This window comes from Podarcis muralis, chromosome 6 (assembly GCF_964188315.1).
Source record: "Podarcis muralis chromosome 6, rPodMur119.hap1.1, whole genome shotgun sequence".
Taxonomy (NCBI): domain Eukaryota; kingdom Metazoa; phylum Chordata; class Lepidosauria; order Squamata; family Lacertidae; genus Podarcis; species Podarcis muralis.
In genome coordinates, this window is record NC_135660.1 from 70,903,558 (window position 1) to 70,917,951 (window position 14,394).

The window sequence follows — 14,394 nt, forward strand, 5'->3', positions numbered from 1 at the left end:
TTCTCTCAGTTGAATTGGGAGCAGTGGCACAGGGCAAGGGTTTCTTTTTTATTTTATTGCCTTTTTGGTCCATTTCCTTCCCATGTTGGCTTCACAATCTAAATCCACCCGCCTGAAACTTCTATTGGCCTCACATAGACTTATTCCACTGCCACTCTGGGGTTAATGAGCTTTGTGGAGCAATTTAGATCAGAGAAAGGGTTAAAAGAAATCCTCTCCCAGTGCTAATGCTTCAACCCTTTAAAATATCCCCATTATATTGCTTTAAAAAAATAAAATGGTTGTGAGAAAGGGGGTTGGGACCGAAGCTCAAAAAATCTGAGAAACCCTGGCTTAAGCCATTCTCAATTTCTTGGTTCACCAGACCTCACAAGCTACGTGCACATTCACACATATACACTTAAGTGGATGACAAAAGGTCTTACTAAATATGGGAATACACTGCAAGCTTAAATATAGCTTCGGCAGTGATGTTGATATCTTACTTGAAGTACAGTATCTTGCTAAGCGTGGGGGGGGGGAATCAACAACCAACACCTCAGCTAACTTCCCTTTACATTAGACCAGTGTTTCCCAACCTTGGGCCTCCAGCTGTTTTTGGACTACAACTCCCATCATCCCTAGCTAGCAAGACCAGTGGTCAGGGATGATGGGAATTGTAGTTCAAAAACAGCTGGAGGCCCAAGGTTGGGAAACACTGCATTAGACAAACTGATACACCTAGGCTGTGATACAGTACCCACTTACATGCAAGTAAGTTCCTTTGACCTCAGTAGGAATTACTTCTGAGTAGACCTGCACAGGACTGCACTGCCCACATTATTTTCCAGAAAATCTTGAGGCAGGAATACAAGGCCATAACCACACCATACATTTAACACACTTAAACAGTCATGGCTACCCCCAAAGAATTCTGGGAACTATCGTTTGTTAAGGGTGGTGAGAGTTATTAAGGAACTCCTATTCCTCTCAGAGAGTTACAATTCCCAAAGTGCTTTAACAACCAATCCCTCTTCCTAGAGAATCCAGTCCGAATTTTATTTGGGACCACCTAGACCCATGTGAACCTGACAGGCAATAGAAACAGGCCTTTTTCAGTAGCGGCCCTAAAATTTGGAGCTCCCTCTCATGAAATATCTCCTGCCAACCTAGCAGTTCGAAAGCACATCAAAGTGCAAGTAGATAAATAGGTACCGCTCCGGCGGGAAGGTAAACGGCATTTCCGTGTGCTGCTCTGGTTCTCCAGAAGTGGCTTAGTCATGCTGGCCACATGACCCAGAAGCTGTACACCAGCTCCCTCGGCCAATAAAGCGAGATGAGCGCCGCAACCCCAGAGTCGGTCACAACTGGACCTAATGGTCAGGGGTCCCTTTACCTCACGAAATATACACATGGCCCCTTCTTATTATCCTTTAAACTGGCTTGAAATCTTTTCTATTGCAATCCACTTTTAATTAACATGCTCGGCTGGGTTTTTACTCGCTTACAGTACTGCTGGTTTTATCTTAATTTAGTTTTGCTTTTTTAATTAAAGTGCTGCTAAGTTTTATTTTTAACTGCTGCTGCTGCTGCTTGGCTTCTGTAATTATAGTTAGACTACTTTTACTAAATTGTTTTTTAATGGTTGTTATTTTTTAAAGTGTTTGTATTCATTACATTACTGTAAGCCATTTTGTGAACTCACCTTAAAAAGCTGGGTATAAATGTGTAAATAGCCTGCAGTTCCAAATGTGGAAAGCTAGTGAAATAAAACACGATTATATAATAAAGCACATCACCATAGTGTGTGGTGTTAAAAAATATTAATGTTCCATTGTAATGAAGAAGGAGAAGCTTAAGTTTAGGAAAAGCTCATTCTTCTAATTATAGTTGTGAGTTAAAAAAAAAATATTGGAAAGGATGAACAGGCCTATTGAGAGAACCTTTCATTTTTTCAAAAGCTAACTCTGCCTTGAGTCATGTGTGCCTTGCTCCCATTGAATCAGAAGACAGAATGATGACAGGTTGCAATTATGGCAGCCCAAAGCCAGCAATGAACAGAAGAAGCAGAAGGGAAATTCTTATAATTGATGCTACGGGACAGATTAGTTTTAAAATGTGAGACTCAAGTTATAATCCACAGCAACATCATTTTTTAAATATGTTACAGTGGTACCTTTGGTTACAGTTGCTTCAGGTTACACGATTTCAGGTTGTGCACCATGCTGAACCTAGAAGTACCGGAATGGGTTACTTCTGGGTTAACGGCACTTGTGCATGCGCAGGAGCACCAAATCACAACCCACGCGTTCGTACAGGCGGCACTGCAGGTTGTGAACGTGCCTCCTGCACGGATCACGTTTGCAACCCGAGGTTCCACTGTATTTCACGTCGCTTAAATGCTATTTTTCTAAACAAAGTGGTGCTGGAACTCACCATGAATGCCTTCCTTGTTCTCTTAGAGTGGCAATGGCGCCCACCTGAGAGGTCCTGCCAGAACAGAGTTCTAGAAAGTTCCGGCTGAAAAAAAGCCCTGGCTACAACATATGTATTCTCCTTGATTCCATTCCACACATCTTGAATTCCAGAATAAGAAAACTATCCTCTACACCATACACACAGCCATATTCTTTACTAAGTTCTGGCCTAAATATGTCAAAAGCAGAGAAAAGATGGGTATATAGTATCAGTAGAACGTTTGAATAAATAGCTCCAGATGATGACCCAAATCACAACAATATGATGAATGGCCCTAGACTTAAGATAATGCCAAACGTAAGGGTAAAATAGGGTTGCTACATTACCAGAGAGACTATACAGCTACAAAAAAGGCAGATCTCAACAGATTTTCTTATTACTTGTTCACTATGCCATCAAAAAAACGTGGGTGGCGCAGGGACGCGGGTGGCGCTGTGGTCCAAACCACAGAGCCTAGGGTTTGTCGATCAGAAGGTTGGCAGTTTGAATCCCTGTGACGGGGTGAGCGCTCGTTGTTAGGTCCCAGCTCCTGCTCACCTAGCAATTTGAAAGCACGTCAAGTGCAAATAGATAAATAGGTACCGTTCCAGCAGGAAGGTAAACGGCGTCGCCAGAAGCGGCTTAGTCATGCTGGCCACATGACCCAGAAGCTGTCTGCAGACAAACGCCAGCTCCCTTGGCCTATAGAGTGAGATGAGCGTGCAACCCCAAAGTCATCCGCGACTGGACCTAACAATGGTCAGGGGTACCTTTACCTTTATGCCATCAAAAGCTCTACTACCCAAGAGCTACTAAGATACTATCATTGAGGGTTAGTGCAAATTAGGTAGTTCCTCAGTAGCCTGCAAACCATATCACATTTATCCCCCCACCCTACACTCTGTTCGTCATAACATTAATCTTTGAGCAACAAAGTGAGTGATTTCTTATTTTCCACCATCAAATTACAGAAAGGTCTTTGTGGGCTACCCACAAAAGGCTCCGAAGGGTCAACAGGTTTAAGGCTTATCAGTACATAATTATACAGTCATAATATTGGTAGGATTCCTCTTCGGAGTCACTGTGTGTTCCTTGCTTGGCGTGTTTAATCATTCCCTCTGCCATGAAGCTCACTGGGTGACTTAACTCTCAGCCGAACCTACCTCAGAGGGTTGTTCTGAGGATACCATGGGGAGGAGGAAAGCTATGTACGCCACCTTGGGCTCCTTGAAGGAAAGGTGGGATATAAGCCCAATAAACAAATAAAAATTAAAACTAAATTGTTGGTTAATCCTTTCTTTGGGGGGGGGGGTCCGTCTTTGCTTTTCACCCTGCTTCGGTATCTTTAGCAGCGGCACGGCCAGCAGAAAGATTACACTGATGAATCTTCTAGTGTGGAGGAAAGCTGTGGTAAATTTAATTGCATCGGGCTACTAGTAAAGCCCAAGGACTGAGGCAGTAAGAAGCTAAGAGCCAGATTTATGATTCTCTCTTGCCTTTGCCTCTTTGTAATATATGTCTGTGAACTGAGAACAACTCAGGAAATGGCAGGAAAATACTGGTTTGAATTTAGACACAATTTTCACCTTACTGAAGGGCAGAGGGGAGAAAAAACAGACACCACTGTGCGGCAAGACCTTGGTGCCTATTCTCATGTTCCCTACTAGGAGATTTTATCAGGGGTAAATGCCCTGAGGGGATTCTCTGAACTCATACAAAGGTCACACACTAGCCAGCTTAAAACAGCACTCACTGGAGGAACTATTTTTGTGGCATATAACACACCAGGAGTGTGCATTTGTGAAGGGCAAGTAGCTCTCCTGAGAAACATGACACCAGCAAAGATGGAGAGGATTGTGCCAGCTGGTGGTCGTGCAAGAGTTTTTAAGGCAAAAGTGAACAGCAAACTGAGGAAATATAACATTAAGGAGAGGCCAACAGACATGTCGCTAAAACATCAAGCTGATCTAAAAATAAATAAAGCTTAATTTTCAAAAACAGAAGCTAGGGGCTAGGATGGGTTAGTTGGATGCTGTAGACACAGATTGAACTCGGGCTTTACTCTAGAAGCAGACTGGATTTATGAAGGCCACACACAGTCGACATCAGACAGTGTCAGCTGCAGAACCCACTGCTGCCTAACGTTGAAGCAGCACCTGCATCACCACTTGAGGGAATGAGGCTGATGCATGTCAGGATGAAAAAAAAGACTGCACTAAAATGGCCTAGATACCACGATTATCACTAAAGCAGACTGCAGTGTATTCTGCTCAGTCTCCCCAAATATACAACTCTCCATTTTACTGCTGTGCTTGAAAACTAGAAGTGAATAAATATTAACAGTTCGCACCATACTTTCTGCTATAAATTACTTTCTTATTATTTACTTTACCTCAGAAACTTAACAGAAAGTTTAAGAGCATGTCTATACAGTAATGAAGCAGTGCATATTTACCGCCCACCCCCAACTCTAGTAACTCCTCCCCAGTGGTGTGGCATGGGTTCCCAGCACCCAGGACTGCATGGAGGGGTGGGTGGGAGGGAAGGAAGGAAGGAAGGAAGGAAAGAAATGGAGTACGCATGCGCATTCAACTGCCTAATGGTGACCGAGTCACCCAGGAGACTGCAGCTGCAAAAGAAAGAAAGTAAAAGAATCATTCAACTGTCTGGAGAGGTCACTACTTGGTTTGCATGGAGAAACCGTTTTCAACAGAGTCCAGTGACAGACGCACGCAGCTGTATTGAGGCAGCACCAGGTGTTGAAATTTTGCACCCTTAACAATTTTGTACCCAGGGCAACTGCACCTTTGCCCCCCGCCCCATGCTACACCACTGCTTCTCCCCCCCAAAACTGTACAACTCCCTGTTAGGGAAAAAAACATTGAAAAACCCTCCAGAAAACAATTCCTAAAATTCTGTGAAAGGAAGGTGTGACCATTAAAAGTTCATAGCAAAGACAAACACTGAGAGCCTTTTGCACACATTACACTTAAAACAACTTTGAGTGTTCTGTGCATGGTTACCTAGAGGCAAGCCTCATTCAACAGAATATATCTCTGAATTTGCATGGTATTGACCTGGGATGTGTTTGCATTTATGTATGCATGTGAGAGATAACGCAGTATAATCACACAGAAGGTTGGGCTTGGATTGGAAAGACTTGATTTCAAATTTTGACTCAGCTAGAAAGTGTGCCAGGTAATTCTGGGTCATTCATTATATTTCAGCAATCCTGTGAGGTACCATCTTGTATTCCTGGCCTCCTTGGAAGAACGAATACATGTGTCATAAAATTCACATTATTCCATATGTTTGGATTACAGATTAAGGAAACCATTTAAAATTCAAATTAGCAGCACCCTGAATTTTAAACGTAGGTGACCCCTTCTTAGAAGGAGACCCCTGCTGGTGAAGTTTAGTATAAATAAATAAAAATAGCTTTAGCCTTAGCTTGTTAATTACATGAATTTTAATTGATTGATCAATGAATTTATTCCATCTGAATAAATCTGCATGTAAGAATTATAGTTCTGAAGCTAAAAGTATAACTTTATTTGTGCATGATGCACAGATGTTTCGTGGTTGGCTCCATCTTAAAAGAGACATTTGTTCCTGTGCTACAAAGTGAGAGGAAGGTGGATAGCTTTTCTGTGGGTTTTTAAAGTACGCATTCTTTTTTATTTTTTAAATGCTTCCCAATTAATTGAGGGCACATTTTAATCAATTAAAAGTGTCTTAACAGATTACTTTATTCATCAGTGAAATGTTGCATCTATAAAAAATAGCCTTTGAACTTGGTGTCAGCACATCTGTCATTAGTAAAATACAATTAAAAGTACCCCACAGTGTAGTCCTATGGGTGCCTCCTCAGAATAAAGGAGATTAAGTTCAATGGGTCGTGCTCCCACATAGGTGTGTATGGGGAAGATTGTAGGCAGGTCTGTATTGGCTTTGTTCTGTGGTTAGGAGTTTCTCTGGTTACCATAAGTAAATAAGAGGACTTCTGTGTTGGTTACTGTAACCGCAGGAAAGGAAAAGCAGAAGAACTATCAGTGTGAAATGCAGGTAAAATGGTCAGAATTCTTTGCTTTGTCTGACCTTGGCCAAGCCAGTTTCTCATTCTAGCATAATCAATCAGTAAGACACTCCCTTCTTATCTTTCAGGGTGTGAAGTTTGCATTTGTATATAGGCCACAGTTTAAGCCCTTCATATGAAAGTACTTCATTACTAAGTAAGCCATGGAAAAGAGGCAGGAGACTGAGAGAAGAAGAAAAAAGTATATTCATGAAAGCTTAAAGACAAGTACATACTATATAGTGGAACTGCCAAGCTGTTTTTTACCCGCTTGTAGTGAAGAATCCAACAGCTGTATTTATGCACTAGCACCCTCTAGTGATCACGGGGGGAATATCATTAGGTCACACTTCACAATTTTAAGACAGAATACATTGGAGGAAAACTTGAAGGAAACACAAATTTGTTTTGCAGAAAAAGGGTACATTCCATGAAGTGTACATCCCTCCCCCATCCCAATAGCTTCTGCATCCAATTTTCTTAAAAGCCAATCTTAAAACTTTCACTGGTTTGAGCCAATTGTTCTTCCAAATAAGCGGACTCTGAATTACCGTATGTCCCGGCCTCCTGTGACGCAGTGCGAGGCCCCGCCTCTTCTGTACCGGCACAGCGCGTGTTCGTTGGCCGCCATGTGCATTCTGAGCGGAGCTTGCGATCAGAGTGGGCTGCGCCTACGTGCGTCTGCCTGCCTGCCAGCCTCATCGCCTCGGGTCCCCACTCTCTCCTCACCACGGAAAGTCCGTCTGAGCGCAGTGCTCAGCTGCTGCTGCTGCTGCTGCTGCTGCTGCTGCTGCTGCTGCTACAGCAGAGGCAGCAGAGGGGTGTGCGCTCTGCCCCTGGCGGCGCTTGCTGCAGGCGGGGGTAGTCTTATACGGCCAGTATATCCAATACTCTATATTTTAACAGGAAAAGTTGGAGGTCGTCTTATACGCCCAGGCGTCTTATACGCCGAAAAATAAGGTATATGCTGTTCTGTGGGATCATAAAAATTATGTGGGTGAATTACCACACACTTCCTGTAGAAAGCTAATCTCTTAAGGAGAAAGCCAAGCACATGCCACAGAAATCCTCCAAAGAGGGAGATTCTTTTCTCCATTTGCACTTTCATACAAGCCTACCTAATTTGCAGTTCCCAAACCAACATTTGAACTAAAACAAAGCGTCTCCAAATTTTGTGAGGCACTTCCTCAACCAAAAATGCATACAAAAAAAGAAGGATAAATTAGGGCAGCCTTCCCTTGTATTATATAAACATGCTTCCAAAGACGGTTGTCAAGCCCTAATAAAGCAGAAGCACCATGGTCAACTTGTGCATTTGGCAACGTAGTAAATCAATTGGTGCTTATTATATGTTAATTCTTTATTACACATAAGGCTTTAAAAATATCTCTCATTCCTCTTAATTCAGCCCTTGTCCTTTCATTTTAAAGTTAAGCGTCTCTAACCCTGACAGATTGGAAACTTGGCGTAAATGAAGCTTTGCATTGTTCTAGCAGTAATCTTGATACCAAGCCAGAATGTCTTTAGCAACTGCTTAGCGACCACATAGCAGAAAGGTTACATTTGTGTGAATAGTTTTATTCTTACAGAGGCTGAGAACAAAGGGGCAGGGCGGGTCTAGCGGATGTGAAGTGTGAAGATCAAGCTGAACCTGGGACCGGACTTTGCTACTCTGGGCCTACCTAATGGATGCTCCCAAGTATGAGAAGAGGAGAAATGGAGACGTTTCTTGATTCCTAGAATACTGTATAAAAGGTAAAGGTAAAGGTACCCCTGCCCGTACGGGCCAGTCTTGCCAGACTCTAGGGTTGTGCGCTCATCTCACTCTATAGGCCGGGAGCCAGCGCTGTCCACAGACACTTCCGGGTCACGTGGCCAGCGTGACAAGCTGCATCTGGCGAGCCAGCGCAGCACACGGAACGCCGTTTACCTTCCCGCTGGTAAGCGGTCCCTATTTATCTACTTGCACCCGGAGGTGCTTTTGAACTGCTAGGTTGGCAGGCGCTGGGACCAAACGACAGGAGCGCACCCCGTCGCAGGGATTCGAACCGCCGACCATGCGATCGGCAAGTCCTAGGCGCTGTGGTTTTACCCACAGCGCCACCCGTGTCCCTTAGAATACTGTATAGCTTTTGGCAAAGTTTTGCAACTCAAGCATTCTAGAGCACAGGACTTTGCTCTCCATTCCATGTCTCTATAAAAGCAGTGCTGGTACATAGCAAACCCCCAAAAGAGGCAACATATGTTTGCATCATGCACCTCTTTAGCTCATGTCTCACCATGCTCCTATTTTTTGCTTGATACAAAGGATCCCTGGCCAGGACCCTTTGTATGAGTATCAGCCCATCGTTGGCATGGGTGTGGATTAGGGTTGGTCTGTTTAGGTAGGATAATTCCTTCTATCCGATTTATATTTCCCTTCTTCCAAGGTAACTTCGCATAAGGAAGAGGGTGCCCTAGGTGTAAAGGTTTGATAAGGAAATAAGGAGTTATCAACTTCGAACCACTTATGCTAAGGAAAATGCTATACTGCTCCCACCCAAATCACTCTATTTATGTGGTTACTTTGTGGAGTACGGTTGAACAAGTATCACAAGCAGCTGTTGGATATTTTTTTTTAAAAATGTGACTAGTGACAAGTAGGACAACTCTCCCATTGTCCGAGACTTTTAAAAGTTATTATTTGCAAAAATTTGTTGTACTCCCAAATTCTACACCTGTAATGTGGGAGCACATATTGAGACAGATTACTTTTAAGCAAATATACACAGCACTATCTCTTGTGTCTTCCAGTAATGTCTACGACATTGACATTTTGTTTTCGTTTGCATTCATTTTTACTATCTGAACTCATCACCCCTATATTACTCTTACAGGTGAATGCAAATATATTCAGCTTTTTAAAGAGGTGGTAAAGAGTAGCATAGGTATCGTGTTCCCTTCCCTTGTGCACAATCTACATGGATAAGAGACATTTAAAAAGACACACACTAGATTCTTACACAGTAACCAAAAGGATCTTTGACATGCTTTTAGTGATTTGTGGAGAAAAGCCCCAACACAAAATGACATGCCTCCTTCCAGTTTCCAGTGAGTGAGGTTGATGCTTTTATTTATCTAAATTAAGTCACCTACTTTGTATTCTGAAGAACCATCGTCTGATCTGTCAGGCTCCTCATCTGTGGCCATCACTGGAGCATCTCTTCCCGGTTTACATTATAATTCCAAAGGTCTGTAAAAGTAAAGAATGGATAAAGTCAAATTTCATTTAAAAACTTTCCACTCAGTAAAGCATATTAAATGGTAAGACCATTGGCCATGTCTATAATACTACTAGCACATACACATAAAATCAGCACATCAGCAATTATGCATTTAATTAATCTTTTTTAATTTAATTTAATCAACCGGCCACGCAGCAACAGCTATCAGCCTCTTGTCTATTGCAGATTTTGCCAACCTGGTACCTTCCAGATGTTTTAGACTACAATTCCCATCAGCCTCCGGCCAGGTTGGTGAAGGCTGGGCTAATGCAACTTCTTGTCGATGAAGCGACAAGAAGTAACAACAATGAAGTACCTACTTTACTGTACGCCAATGTGTCAACCTCAAGCATCCTTGACAAAGGGATTGCCACACAAACCTAGGATTGAGTTGTATCTGCAAGAGAGACAGCTGAGACAGTGTGGAGCAAGAACATGCCTTCTTGAAGAATGCTAGACGTAAATAATCCTCATTTGTGTCACAACACTCAAGATGATATGGTATCACCTTCTAGAATGGTATAGTGCAGCCTTGACTGGGCAGAATATCTAGCTGTAAATTGTTCCTGGCTTCTCTGTCACATGCATGCCACAATGAAAGAGGCTAAACATTTGTCTGGGGTGAAGTGGGGGATGTTACTTACTGCACGCTCCCATCTGCTTTGCTGAATTAAAAGCTCTTCGTCCGAAAACAAATTCTTCTTAATCTTCCAGGGACAAAAATAATAACAATAACTGTGATTTATGTTCTCCAACAATGTAGCTTTGCCACAATGAATGAAGGCTTTGCTATTGCTCTCATCATGATAACATAGCAGCTGGTTTTAGAGTCAATTCCTTTTTTGTATAAAATTTAATGACTGTGCAGTTATTTAAATTTCAGAGTAACTGCCCGGGCTTTGGAAGCACAATGCTGCTCTGAAAACACAAACTTGAAAGCAACAGGAAAGTTTCTGAAATGCCAGTAGGGAATAAACTTGATAAAGATATCTTGTGTCCTGCCCACAAATGCCTAAAAGTCTATTATTCTATATACAGGGTGAGTCTTTGAAAAGAGGCCACGTGGAACATGTGTACTCTGTATCCATGGGGCCTCTTTTAAAGGACTCACCCTGTATATACAACCTGTGTCTACGATGGAGGGGTTCCATCACCTCAAGCATAATCACCCCAAGAGGATCTTGCTTCTCATCTAGCTGCAGCCTTTAATTCAGGTATCAACCATTGTGCTCTGACCCTCTCTCCAGCCTTTACCAACCTGCAAACTTTCCCCACCTCTAGGTCATGTAACACCTAACTCTTAACTATTCTAACCTAAGCTGTGCCCTTATCTGTTGAGGAAGAGAGGCCTCAACCATTTGCTGTGTTACAGGAGTCCCTTTGATGCTTTGTTCTCTTAATGGTCCATCACCCGGGCTATAACTTTGTGGGAAACCAGCCTGGGTTAATTAGCTTTTAACACTTGCTGATTCCACAGGATTAGAAGTGTCTAGCACACATCACCCAAAGCCTCAGTTAAATTCTGACACTTGCTTGATCCAGAGATTGTAGTGGTCTGGAACCCACAAACTCATAACAGTATGTTATAAAATCCTACATCTTCCCCTTTATAGTTTTGGAAAGCATGTACCCTTGCTAGTTTCTCTTATTCATTGGCAATCGTTTGATCATAAGTGTATGATGGCTTATAGCACTTCAAGGCTGCGACCTTATGCCAACTTACCTGGAAGTAACTTCCACTGAATGAGGGAGGGGGGAGTTAATTTTGAGTAGCCATGTGTAAGATTGCACTGTAAGTATGGCTCAGAAAGCCAGTTAAGCAAAACTGCATGCTGCAGCTGGCATGTGGCATGTGGCAGGCCCTTCCATTGTTCTGTGGCTGTGCTTTGGCATGCAGTAGCGAGGCTGGTGACCACACAGTGTGAATTGCAAAAGAGTCGGCCTGAAAGCACAAGTGAAGTTTGATCTTAAAGGGAAACCACCGAGTTTAAAACAAGAAACACGCCTCTAATCTCAGATAAAGCATATTGAAAGCATACATTGACAATCCAATTTACTTTGCACCAGCTATGTGCTTTTTTATTTCTTATAAATAATATGTACAGAACAGGATCTGTACAGAACAGAAAATCTTTAAAGTCCACTCGTTCCTTTCTTTGCTTTAGGTATTTGGTAATGTATACACCTCCTACAAAGCTTAATCCAACAACGTATTTCCATAAATTGAACCAAAATATGTTTGAAAGTAGCTTGTTGCAGCATCTTCTAAAGTGTTAAAGGAATTACGTGTCATTAACAATTATACAAGGTCCTCCTTTTATTCCATATTTATTATATGAAATCAGATTCCCACATACAAAAAGACAATGCTACAGTATTTGCAAACACCTTAGGTGTTTCCCTAAGCACATTCTCATTCGTAAAAAAAATGGAAATAGTTCTTGTTGGATTGACAGCAGCAGGAAACAGGGCCCTTTTAAACAAATACTTCAGGTTGCCTCTTGACAGGTTGAACACCCATCAAGCAGTTCCATTAAGAATATTTGCAATGTTTTAAGTAGCAACATTTCTGACACATTTCAAGAAGGAATCTACTGTAACCCAAGTTGCCTGAGGTGACTGGCGGAGGCGGTGATGGTACCCTTTGCAGCTCAGGAGCCTGAGTTCATTGGGCAAAAGATTCCTGCATTGCAGGGGGTTGGACTAGATGATCCTTGTGGCCCCTTACAACTCCTGCAATTCTGTATGAAACAAAATATCATGAACAAAAAATAGTGGTGCATTTTAGACTCTGGACATAGCCTAAGTATGTTTATGTTGCTTTAGGTGGTATTGTGTGTTGTTTCACTCACAACTTTCAGCGACTCTTATTAAAATACAAAGTATTGGTTGGAGAACTGCATCTCAAAATTCAGATAGGTGTGAATTTTGAAGGATAGCTGTGTGCCAGTATTCACATTTTTTTGGAAACTGCAGATTTGGTAAGATTCGCTTTTAAATGCAAACTGAATCAAATCTCTCCCCCATCCCTACCCACAGGCTAATTTTTAAAGTTCACAGACCATCTGACTATGCTCCAAAGCTAGTCACGAAGCCCAACACCTTAGCTTGATTTTTAAAGTGGAAAGTGGGGTCATAAAAAGTCTTTGAGCCACACTGCTTATTGCTGTGGGCAGTCAGTAGATTATTATTTTCAGATTACCAAGTGGAATGGTCCAGACCCACCATCTCTCCTCTCTCCTTCTACAAAGGCCTGGATTTCCATCCCAAGAAGCGCCAACGGCAAGCAACTCATTAAACACAACAATTTGTTTGAAAAAGAACATGGATTGATTACCTTTTGCACATCAGCCTTTTTAATTTCCTTTTCTAAAAGAAACAATAAAAAGTAAAAGAACAGTGCCAGCTCTCGGCACATGCCTATCCAAGGATACCTATAAAAGGACATAATATCTATTTCCAAATTATGAGTTGTACATTACAAAGGATATTTAGACGTGAATGCAAAAGGACATGGATGGGAAAGGGAGCAGTAGAACATATAAATATGTTTAAAATAGTTGACAAAATAGTTACATTTATATGGCTTGGCTGTTTTATATTATGAGCATAACGCAGAAATGTCAAGTATATTGTTGTATCTCTAAACATAAGACAACTTATGGAAACCTATGTTCAGATGCACCAACACCTGCCTCAGTTTTGGCAAGAAAAACTGCTTTCTGTTTGCACAGCTGCCCAATCATCAGGATACAAACAGGAGTGGCTAAACTTGGTGCCTTCCAGAGACTGTTGAATGACAAGTCCCAACAGCCAGGGACGATGGCAGTTTTACTCCAACAGCATCTCAAGGCCACAACATTGGCTAACTCTGGGCCACAGAAGTGTGCACCACTTTTGAACTACTGCTTCGGTTGGTTTCACAATTTATTTATTTTTTTAAAAATCACTGCTTCACACAGATGCCTGCATGACCACTTAATTTTCAGCAACATTATGCACTCGTTTTGCAACAGCAGTAATTAAGGCAGCTCCCTTTCCACTCCCATCTTCAGACAGCATGAATGTCACATCACACTGAGGTGCCAGTTCTTTTACCGTTTCTTGCAAGATTCTAGAAAAGCTAAAGAGAGGAAAAACAAAGCAAAAAATAAATAAATGCAATGATTGCACACTGCTGTTTATTTCTTAACTGGCAAAATGCCTGTCATTATGATGAGTAGGGACAGGAGAATACAGAGGGAGGGCTTTTACACTGTAAGGATTGACAGTACTCCAGTCTCTCTCTCTCTCTCTCTCTCTCTCTCTCTCTCTCTCTCTCGCTCGCTCGCTCGCTCTCGCTCTCTGCTCTGCTCTCACAAAACATCTTGTACCCCCTGGCAGATCCCGCTCCCAGCGACAGGTAAGTCAACCAGCATCAGGGGCAAGAGGGCAAGTTCTTCTCTCACCTCAACTGTATCTGCAAGTACAGCTCTTTAGCTTTCTCCATGGAAAGTTTTCACTAATATAAGTGGGAGGGGAAGTAGAGGGGTGCCCTGGGGTGCAGCATTGAGGAGGCAGCGCAGAACAGCTAATAAAGCACAATGTGGTGTGGATGGTCCAGTATAAATCCACCACTAA

General features: G+C 42.3%; 2 protein-coding genes across 5 annotated transcripts in view; both read right to left on the reverse strand.

Moving 5' to 3' along the window:
- LOC114597201 (hexokinase-1) overlaps positions 1-9,665 on the reverse strand; it is a 49,467-nt gene extending 39,802 nt beyond the window's left edge. The window contains exon 1 of the mRNA XM_028729459.2: positions 9,647-9,665. The gene's annotated coding sequence lies outside the window, so the exon portion shown is untranslated. The remainder of the gene's footprint in view (positions 1-9,646) is intronic.
- Positions 9,666-11,826: 2,161 nt separating this feature from the next.
- LOC114597200 (hexokinase HKDC1) overlaps positions 11,827-14,394 on the reverse strand; it is a 28,951-nt gene continuing 26,383 nt past the window's right edge. For all 4 annotated transcript variants that reach the window (XM_028729455.2, XM_028729454.2, XM_028729453.2 and 1 more), the window contains exon 18: positions 11,827-13,897. In XM_028729455.2, coding sequence (XP_028585288.1) covers positions 13,753-13,897 — 145 coding nt within the window. In that variant the 3' untranslated portion in view covers positions 11,827-13,752. The remainder of the gene's footprint in view (positions 13,898-14,394) is intronic.